Raw genomic sequence first — 9,501 nt, forward strand, 5'->3', positions numbered from 1 at the left:
AATACCACAATATTTGAAATTCAGTGTGCCAGTTAACAGGGTATATTTGCAATGTCCAAATGTTACAGTGCTCATCTCACAGTTGAAGCTTGCTTATCCATTGATTATTGCTTGAATTGCCACAGATTGTATAAAGCCAGTGGTGTTGGAGAGGGATGTCTGGTTAAATAGATGAAAGAACAACTCCTTTCCTATTGTAGATTGCTCACAAACATCAGCTGTAGAAACAGGCTTAGTTTTCTTCTGTACCTTGCAGCTGAAACTAGAAGTGACTCGAGGCAGCTGACAAAATAAACAAGCTCAGATGATGGAAGCGTATTTCACAGTGATGAATGCTGGGTGGCAGCTTTCACGTGGGAGCTGTGGTTCTGCCGGCAGAGTCCTGCCTGCGCGCGTGTAGGCTTTCAGCTGTGTCCGCATAAGCAGCTGTCGTGCTGGTGTTACATCTGCGCTGTATCAACCAACTCTGAAACGAGCTCTGAAAATAGCGCTGTTCACTTCGGATTGCAAACGGATGGAATGTTTCGCGTTGCTATGAAAGGAGCGCTCCGAGCTCTCCGTGCGGGCAGAAGCCAACTGGCGTCACTTTCTTAGAGCTCGTTCCTTCCGCGAGGCGGAGCGCCGCTCCGAGCGCAGAGCAGCTCCCGCCCCGCGGGGTCACCTTGGCGCGGCGCGAGGCGGCCCCTCCCCTCGCGTAGACACTGCTGGGCGGTGCGGCCGCCGCCATCCCGTGGTGCCCCGCGGCGGCGGGCGGGCTGCGGCATGGCGGCGGCGCTGGCGCTGCTGGGCCGGGCTGTGGGCCTCGCTGACGGAGCGCGGCGGCTGCTCAGGTGCGGGGGGATGGGGCTGGGGACGGAGGGGCGGGCTGGATCGGGTCTCCCCTCGGTGCTGACTGTTGGTGTTGCGCGCAGGGGCTGCGGCGTTGGACGCGCGGCGGAGGCGGGCCGGTGTCGGGCCATGAGCTCGGCCGAGCGCCCGAAGCGGCCCCTCAGCGCCTATTTCCGCTTCCTGAGGGACAACCAGCCCGCCTTCCGCCAGCAGAACCCAGGTAAGGCGGCGAGCGACGGGCGTACGGAAATTGTGCGGGAGAAAGGTGCTGGTGGCAGCTTTTCCTCGAGGCAAGCTAGCTGAAAATACAGCGGTTTCCTTTCTGCTCTCTGACGCGCAGATCTGAACACCTTGGAGCTGGTAAAGAAGCTGGCCGGTGTATGGAGGGAGCTGCCGGCCTCGCAGAAGCAGGTCAGTGCTCATCGGTGTGCGACCCAGCCTTTGGCTGCTTACGTGTTATCGCAGACCTGGCTTCTTGACGCAACTGCCTTTCGGTCTTCTCTGCTTACCTTATTTCTTGTTAGAGGTCGTTAAGTTGCACTGAGAGTTTCAAATAATGATGTGAAACGTCTCCACAAACTCAGCTGCTGTTCGCTGCTGTAAGTGCCAATTATAGCAACTTAGTGTTTTGCCGTGATTCCTGTTAGCAGTGAGTTCCTTTGTCGTGAGCAGCTGAGTGCTGACATCCTTTCTGAACTTGTGGCTATTACTACAAGGTTTGTCTTCTCCTTTGTGTGTCAGAAATGGAGAGAGAGATGGTGCTGGTCCAGAGCTTGGTGCTCTGATAACAAGGCCATGATTTTATGATGCTGCTGTGCTCAGTGCTGGTGGCAGTGAGAGTGCATTTGGGGACCAAAGCACTTGTGTGTTGCCATGGGTGAAAAGGCATTACTTCAACTGAGCTTCAGCTTTCCCTCCATCTGTGGGAGATTACTATTTCATTGAGCTGCATCTGATTTGCCTGATGTCAGATGCTGTGTCATCAGATTAACTAAGGTAATTAATGGGGTGCATCCAGCTTTTAAATCCATTCTTTTGAATTTGTTCTGCTACTCAGACCTAAATGTGATACGGCAGTCTGCAAACTTATGTCGTGCAGTAGTCTGAACTAAACTAGTAGGTTAGAAGTGTTGGCTTTTGATGTTCAAGTGCATGGATTTGAGGATGCAAGGCACTGTGCTTAGCTGAATGAAAGTATGTTGTTAAGGCTGGTAGTTGTACTGTAGGTTTACGAGGAAGCAAGGAAGACAGACTGGCAAAAATACGAAGAGCAGTTGGCTGCATACAAAGCACAGCTAACTCCAGCCCAGGTTGCAGCTTTGAAAGAAGAAAGGAGAAAACGGCTGGCAAAAAGAAGATCCTTCAGGATGAAGAGAGTAAGTGTTTTCAGGTAACCTACAGAACCTTGGGCTGCCATGAGAACATGTTAAGGCTGGAGGAAAAAAAAACAGCAGTAAGTGCTTTGTCTTTGACTTCCCTGTATACAAAGGATTCTCATTGCAGAAATTACCTTTTTTTTTCCCTGGGGATTTGCTCATTCTGTTCAGTCCTGCCTCCCACAAAGTTACCCACCTGCTCTTTTCTCTGCAAGCATACAGTATTTCGCACCATAAACAAAACTGTATGAAAACAATTAAAAAAAAAACCTTACTATCATTACTTTCTTGCAGAGTAGAATTTAATAACAGTCTTGGGTTTCCAGAACCAGACTTAGCTGAAGAATCAGTCTGTATATACCTTTTGGTTGAAATATGAACACTGATGGGAAGTTTTGTGGAAAAAGGTTTTTTGGATGGATTGAATAGCTTTTATTGTTTTTGAAGGAATTGACTGTGCTTGGAAAACCTAAAAGACCTCGAAGTGGCTTCAACATTTTTGTATCAGAAAACTTTCAGCAGAGCAAAGGACTTTCACCTACGGTAAGTAAGCTAAGAAGGGTTTATTTGAATAGTACTTAGGTATAGTAGCGATAGCTGTCATAAAAAAATATGGTGAGTGCAATAACTATGCAGTGTGTCTTGGATTCTGTTGCTTTCGAAGTAGTGCTCTGAACTAACATGGGTATTTTGTGGGTTTTGTTGGAGGTTTTTTTTTTATTATTTTATTTTAATATACCACTGTGGTGATCTGGCACATCCTGTATAAACTCCTGTGTGGAGGTAGAGGTTTAAAATTCTTCCTGTACTTTACACATCAGAGCCAAACATTTCATGCATGCAGTTCTACTTTGCTTTGACCTAGAAATACATGACATGAGTTAATCAGATGGTTACAGTGGTCTGCTACCAGTTTTACCGTGGAAAGATGGAGTTTGTTTGCAGAAACACTTTTCTGTGTTAATTAATGCCAGTTTAATGAGGATGTTGATATCTTTCACAGCAGTTAAATCCGGATGGTAGAAATAATTGTGTTGCTCAGCTTTCTGTTTACAAGACAGGTATCTCCAGTCAGCTGAGGTCCAGTTTGACAAGCATGTAGCTCAGTACTTCTGAAGTGATGCAGAATTTCCTTGGATGTGATTAATTCTTGTGTGGCTTTGTTTGAAATTAAGCCAATAGGAAGGATCAGAAGTAGCCGTGTTAACTAAAGTTACTTAATCTGTTAGGTATGCCTGCTTTTGCTGCACCCTTACTAACTTCAACTATGTATGCCGGTATCATTGTAGAAGTGTCTAAAATGACGCCCAGCAAGCTGTCAAACCACGTCTTCAATTATTTACCTATATCAGAAGTGTGGGGTAATAAGCCTTCATGACTTGACTTGCTTTTTTACACTGTTTTACACCTGGCTTTCAGCTGTAACCCTCTATGATGTCTGGCATTAAAATAATGTTCATGTATTGTGTGTTCAATGTCCCGCAGGCAAAGCTGAAGCAGTTATTTGAAACATGGAAAAATCTATCCAGTTCTCAAAAGCAGGTATGTCTGTGGCCTTTATTTATGCACAGTAAAAGCAATTTTGCACATAATTTTTTAATTTTATCTTGGATACTTTTCTGCCAGCTTTTGAAAGTGTATTTAAGTACGAATTTGCAGATCATTATTTGGAAAGGGAGGAATGCTATTCTGATATTAAATCTTCATATTTTTTCAAGTTTTCATAGAATTACTAAAGTTGGAAAAGACTCCAAAGACCATCTAGTTCAGTTGTCAGCCCACCATGCCCACTATCCTGTGTTCCTCATGGCCACTTCTATCCTTTTCTTCAAAACTTCCAGGGACAGTGATTCCCCCATCTCCCCGAGCAGCCTGTTCTAATACCTCACCACTCTTCTTAATACCCAACCAGAACTTCCCCTGACACAACTTGAGGCTGTAACCTCTTGTCCTATTGCTGGTATTTGGGAGCAGACCCCCACCTCATCACCACCTCCTTTCAGGCAGTTGTAGAGAGCGATAAGGCTTCCCCTGTGCCTCCTGTTCTCCAGCCTGAACCACCCCAGCTCCCTCAGCTGCTCCCTATAAGAAATGTGCTCCAGACCCTTCACAGTTACATTGCCCTTGTCTAAACACGTTCCAGGGCCACTATGTCTTTCTTGTGAGGACCTTTCTGTCCTTTCTCTTGAATGCCTTTTTTCCAGAGTGTTTTGAATGTGTACTGAGAATATGTGTGAAGTTCATATTCCTTCTGTAGAAATAACCAACTTGTGCAGAAATACCTATTTGTGTTCTTTACAGAAGCCTGCTGTCTCAGACCAGCACACAAATAAGATGCCTTAGTTGTTAGTAACAATACTGAATTAGCTTCTTCTTTGGGAGTGATTATTGTTCATTGTTAGCATTTTGTGGTTTTGTTCAAGTTGGAAGTTTTTTCAGTTTGCTGGAGGTTAAAAATGGACACCTGGGATGAGTACTGCACAGGTTTTGTAGTTCCCTTTCTGTCAAAGGGGAGGATGTGGCATGGCACTTACCCAGATACAGCCCCTTAGATGACTGTAGAAATGTGCTTTTCTTTCAGCCATACCTGCAGCTTGCTCAAGATGATAAGGTTCGGTATCAAAATGAAATGAAATCATGGGAAGCAAAAATGCTTGAACTTGGACGTGAAGATTTGATACGTTCCAGAGAACAGCGGCCAAAAAAGAAGACTGACACTGCCCAGGAAGGCTCCAAAGCTTCGCTGCGTGAAAGTCTGGCAAAACTGAAGTTGAAAAAATCTGAAGAATAAAACGGTTATGTATGTAATGTCTCTATCCTGCTGTGCTAATGCTGCAGTCAGGGCTAGGGCTGAAGTTTGGCAAACTCACTGGGGGCCGCTGGAGAGATTGGAAAGGGAAGTGATGGGGAAAGAGAATTTGGTGTCTCTTGGAACTGACTTAATCATGGCAGGTGTAACCTGAGCTGTGCAGCGAGAATCAGTTAATCAGGCTGTGAATGGTGGACTCACTGACATCAGCAGAGCTCTCCTACAATGGTAGATACCAGCTAGCTTTTGTAAGAGATTTTTTTTTTTTTTATGAAAGCAAGAATATTCTACTATGTTACCATTTGAATTCTGTAACTAGGAGCTGAAACCTGCGATACGCTGCTGTGTTTTATTCCCTCCGTGGTAGTGATAGAGAAGGCAAACATTTCAAGGCGCAGGGAATGCCACATGCTAACTTCTGGTTTGTCTTTTTGTATGTATCGGTCTGTGTATACCACTTACCTTGTGTTTCATTAAAGACCATATGAATTTTGTACGAATGTATCTCCATTGGAGTGCTTTTCTCTGCTGGAACACCGACCCTTCTGCTTTCACGTTGGTGTGAAGTCACCTTCAGGGAGAAAGGGAACGTGTGCACGTTGGCTTTATATGCTACGAACACCAATACTGTGAAGGGCTGCTGCTTTATTTATTTTTTCTAGGACCTCTTGCTGCTTTAGTGGAGAATTGTGGAGAATCCGTATATTTTAGCAGGGAGGCAATTTCGAGGGATTGGTTTGGGGGGTTTCACGTCGGGAGCTAATTACGAGTCGCCGCGCGTATTTTGTATACGCAGAGCCGCTCCAGGTTTCCCTGAGGAAGAGGCGGGTACCGCTCCGAGTTACTCGGCGGAGCAGCCGCTTGAGCAGCGCCTCGGTGAGGGTGGGGAGGCGGTGCTTCCCGCGTGCCCCACCTCGCGCATGCGCCGTGCCGCGGGGCGGTTGGCGGGCTGCGGGCGGGATGGGGCTGCTTCAGGACTGCCAGGCCGCCTTCGGTGCCGCCGACCTGTACGGCGCGCTGGGCGTCCGCCGGGAGGCCTCGCCTGAGGAGATCCGCCGCGCCTATCACCGCGCCTCGCTCCGCGTCCACCCCGACCGGGCCGAGCCCGAAGCCAAGGAGGAGGCGACGCGGCGCTTCCAGGTGAGTGCGAGCGGGCGGGCGGCTGACTGACCGACAGAGAGACAGGCAGACAGACTGACGGACCGACTAACTGACCGACCGGCCCCACAGATCCTGGGCAAAGCCTACGCTGTGCTGAGCGATGCGGAACAGCGCGCCGTGTACGACGAGCAGGGCACGGTGGACGAGGAGGGCGAGGCGCTGCGGGCCGAGCGGGACTGGCAGGAATACTGGAGGCTGCTCTTCAAGAAGGTGAGCGCCGCTGTGCTGCGGGCTGGCACGCTGCCTGCTTTTTGCTGCCCGCTTTTTGCTGCCCTCCCTTCGTCTTGAGAACGAACGGCCTAACTCGTGTGGTGTGCTCTCTTGGCTTCAGATCACCGTCAAAGATATTCAAGACTTTGAGAAGAACTACAAAGATTCAGAGCAAGAGCTAGCGGATATTAAATCGGCTTACATGGATTTTGAGGGTGACATGGACAGAATAATGGAGTCAGTGCTGTGTGTAGACTACACGGATGAGCCAAGAGTGAGGAAGATCATAAAAAGAGCCATTGATGCTGGAGAACTCCCATCCTACAAAGCTTTTGTGAAAGAGTCCAAGCAGAAAATGATGGCAAGAAAGAGGCGGGTAGGTACCAACCAGAGACCAAAAGAAAGCTGTGTGTGCACAATGAGCTTCTCATCTCCGTTGGTGGAAGCTTAGGATGTATATTTGCCACAGGGTTGCAGACTTGCTTGGTACCTTCCTCTTCCACACTTCATCGCCTTTATTTTCCACCTCCCTCCTCTCTCCATAACTATTGCTTACACCAATTCCAGTCAAATGGTTGCGAGGGTTCAAGTAGTAACAGGCTGCTGCTGCTTGTACCTTCTTTCTTCTATTTCAGTATTATCCACAGTAACTTATTACAGCTCAGAATGTCCCTTCATTCAGTTACAAAGCTACAGTACGTGGGGGAAATATATAATTTACATGCTTATTGACGACTGTAAAATAACAGCCTGGGCTAAATTCTTTCCAACTTGTGTTTTGTTCTGTTTTTGTTTGATTTTGACGCTTTGTGCCCTGCACGTAACAGTCACCTTTAACTCAAAGAAAATAGAATGGCTGCTAGGACAAAAAAAAAAAAGCGTGGGTACAGGGAACAAGGATGGGAATGGACATCAGGTGATGTTCAGCACTGCCAAACTGCAAGGAGCTACCCCACTCTACCAAACTGTCTCTCTGTGATTATTCATTGGTGGCCAGACTTGGAAACTGCATTTCATTGTGGCTCTTAGTGTATCAATGCAAAAGTTAAGTGTTTAGTAACTATTTTAAGATGTGGATGCATGCAAAATACTTTTCTAAAGGCTAATTTGCTACTTCAGGCTGAAAAAGAAGCTAAGGAGGCAGAAGAGAGCAGAAAAGAACTGGGCCTCGGTGATGGAGAAGATGACTTGAAAGCACTGATTCAAGTAAGGCCTTAAGCATCCATTGAAGATAATTGTTCCTCACTTCAAATTGTGTTATCCCTGAGCATCTTTACATGTAGGATCTTTGCAGCTCTTCTTCCGTAAAAGCATCCTGATGGTAGGGAATCACAGAATCACAGAGTCGTAGGGGTTGGAAGGGACCTCTAGAGGTCGTCGAGACCAACTCCCCTGCCAAAGCAGCTTCTCTACTTAGTTAACATTCAGAGTATAGATTTTATTACCTGTATCTTTTTTAAATGAGTTGTTATAATATGTTCATTTTTACTTCATACACATTTCAACTCTTTAACTTTTCTAGTTTTAGGTGGTTGGACAGGAAGTGTTAATGCTTATTTCTTTCTGAGAGATTCCACAAGAATGTAAAACTTGATCTGTCTTAGTATTCTGCTTTTGTGTTTTGGGCAGTGAGGGAGAAAATAGCCTATCTAGGTTCTGTTTATCAATCTTGCCTTTCTTAATGTCCGGTGGGCTTAAAATGGGATGTTGAAATTAAATGATTCCTCAGATTGTATTAGAGTTTTGGGTCTAAACAATAAATTGGTTGTTTTCATAGCTGTATGTTGTGAATTTTCAATGCCCCTCTTCACCTCTGTCTCAATTCTTCACAGAAGTATGGAGTCTAGGAGTAGAAGGTAGGCTTTGACTTTTCAGAACTCTACCTTCTGTAGCTTGTATTCCCTACTGAATATATTCCAGAGTTAGAATCAGCTACCTAACTTCACTAGAATGTTCCATATTGAGCAGTAAGAAAAGTTGGTTTTGTTTTGTTTTTCCTCCTCCAGAGCAGAAATAAAGACCGAAAAAAGCAGATGGATGACTTTTTGGCCCAAATGGAAGCAAAATACGGGAGTAACGCTAAAAAGGGAGGAAAGAAGACTGCAGCCAAGAAAGGAAAGAAATAAAGGACTGTGTATGCTGAAGTGTCAGGTATCTTTTCAGTTGGGAACACATGGATTGAGGAGTTTGAGAGCGTGTGTGCATCGACTTGATGTGACTGAGGAGCATGGCGCATTGCAAACAAGAAAGACAAAGCATTCTAGTGCTACTGTTTAAAATCTTTTGGGTGGTTTTTAGTTAAGGTCAAACGAATTCTAGTTTAGTAGTTTTGTTATGGTAAGGAAGTGCTGAGACGCCTGGGATTGTGTCAAGTAAGGAGCCTGGGATGGCTGCCCGTTTATTCAACCTGTGCTGATTCACGCTCAGGACTATCAGTACTACTGATGGTGAAAGAATGTGGTCCTGCACCTGAGTCTTTGCCACTTGTTCCTGTGGCTTTTGAGTTAGAAACCTTATCCTTATGTTGTTCACTTTTCTAACCAATCTCGTGCAGTTTTTAGAGATCTCTGCACCACGGGTATTTTTCAGAGATTCCATGGGTTTTATAAAAACTTACGAGAACAGAAGATTTAATAAATGATTTTGCAGAACTTTGTGGTATCTTTCTTCCCCACGTCCTCTATGTTATCTAATCATTCAAAACACACTGATCATGTTGGTACTTATTTTTATTGAAGTAAATACTGCATACTTTTTTAGCAGCTGAGAAGACATTTGCACTGGTAAATGTGCTGGTGTTATGGAGTTACACAAAAGGACCACTTATTATTTATAAACTGATCTTTCACAGTGGCGTGTAAGCAGTTGCCCTAAGAAAATGAGACTGCAGCAAGTAGGTGAGTGACTTGGCAGTAAATCTCCTAACACCTTCTAACGTGCTGATGTGATGCAATAAACTAATAAACCAACAGAACACTGACTCTGTGTGTGTCTAGGATTGGTGATGTCCCATGACGAGGACTTTCAAAGCCTAGCAACACACTTATTTTAGTGGCATCACACTCCTGCTATAGGATGATAGGGATTACTTCTGACTCCTGCTTTAGTGTGCTCCGT

The 9,501-nt window shown here is 45.6% G+C and overlaps 2 protein-coding genes across 2 annotated transcripts; both read left to right on the forward strand.

Annotated features, from left to right (window-relative positions):
- Nucleotides 1-743: 743 nt before the first annotated feature.
- On the forward strand, nucleotides 744-5,523 carry TFAM (transcription factor A, mitochondrial). The gene is made up of 7 exons (XM_048946615.1): nucleotides 744-830; nucleotides 912-1,048; nucleotides 1,169-1,239; nucleotides 2,055-2,204; nucleotides 2,652-2,747; nucleotides 3,690-3,746; nucleotides 4,786-5,523. Exons 1-7 carry the CDS (start codon nucleotides 763-765, stop codon nucleotides 4,993-4,995), a joined length of 789 nt encoding a protein of 262 aa, XP_048802572.1. The 5' UTR covers nucleotides 744-762; the 3' UTR covers nucleotides 4,996-5,523.
- Nucleotides 5,524-5,930: 407 nt separating this feature from the next.
- DNAJC9 (DnaJ heat shock protein family (Hsp40) member C9) lies at nucleotides 5,931-8,512 on the forward strand. Its single transcript, XM_048944695.1, has 5 exons — nucleotides 5,931-6,153; nucleotides 6,244-6,384; nucleotides 6,506-6,760; nucleotides 7,504-7,590; nucleotides 8,391-8,512. Exons 1-5 carry the CDS (start codon nucleotides 5,974-5,976, stop codon nucleotides 8,508-8,510), a joined length of 783 nt encoding a protein of 260 aa, XP_048800652.1. The 5' UTR covers nucleotides 5,931-5,973; the 3' UTR covers nucleotides 8,511-8,512.
- The last annotated feature ends 989 nt before the right edge of the window (nucleotides 8,513-9,501 follow it).

This window comes from Lagopus muta, chromosome 5 (genome assembly GCF_023343835.1).
Source record: "Lagopus muta isolate bLagMut1 chromosome 5, bLagMut1 primary, whole genome shotgun sequence".
NCBI classification, from domain to species: Eukaryota; Metazoa; Chordata; class Aves; order Galliformes; family Phasianidae; genus Lagopus; species Lagopus muta.

Coding starts and splice junctions, on each gene's coding strand:
- TFAM (XM_048946615.1), top strand. CDS start 763: ATGGCGGCGGCGCTGGCGCTGCTGGGCCGGGCTGTGGGCCTCGCTGAC. Junction 1,240..2,054: donor TGCCGGCCTCGCAGAAGCAG/GTCAGTGCTCAT, acceptor GTTGTACTGTAG/GTTTACGAGGAAGCAAGGAA. Junction 3,747..4,785: donor TATCCAGTTCTCAAAAGCAG/GTATGTCTGTGG, acceptor CTTTTCTTTCAG/CCATACCTGCAGCTTGCTCA.
- DNAJC9 (XM_048944695.1), top strand. CDS start 5,974: ATGGGGCTGCTTCAGGACTGCCAGGCCGCCTTCGGTGCCGCCGACCTG. Junction 6,385..6,505: donor GGAGGCTGCTCTTCAAGAAG/GTGAGCGCCGCT, acceptor TCTTGGCTTCAG/ATCACCGTCAAAGATATTCA. Junction 7,591..8,390: donor ACTTGAAAGCACTGATTCAA/GTAAGGCCTTAA, acceptor TTCCTCCTCCAG/AGCAGAAATAAAGACCGAAA.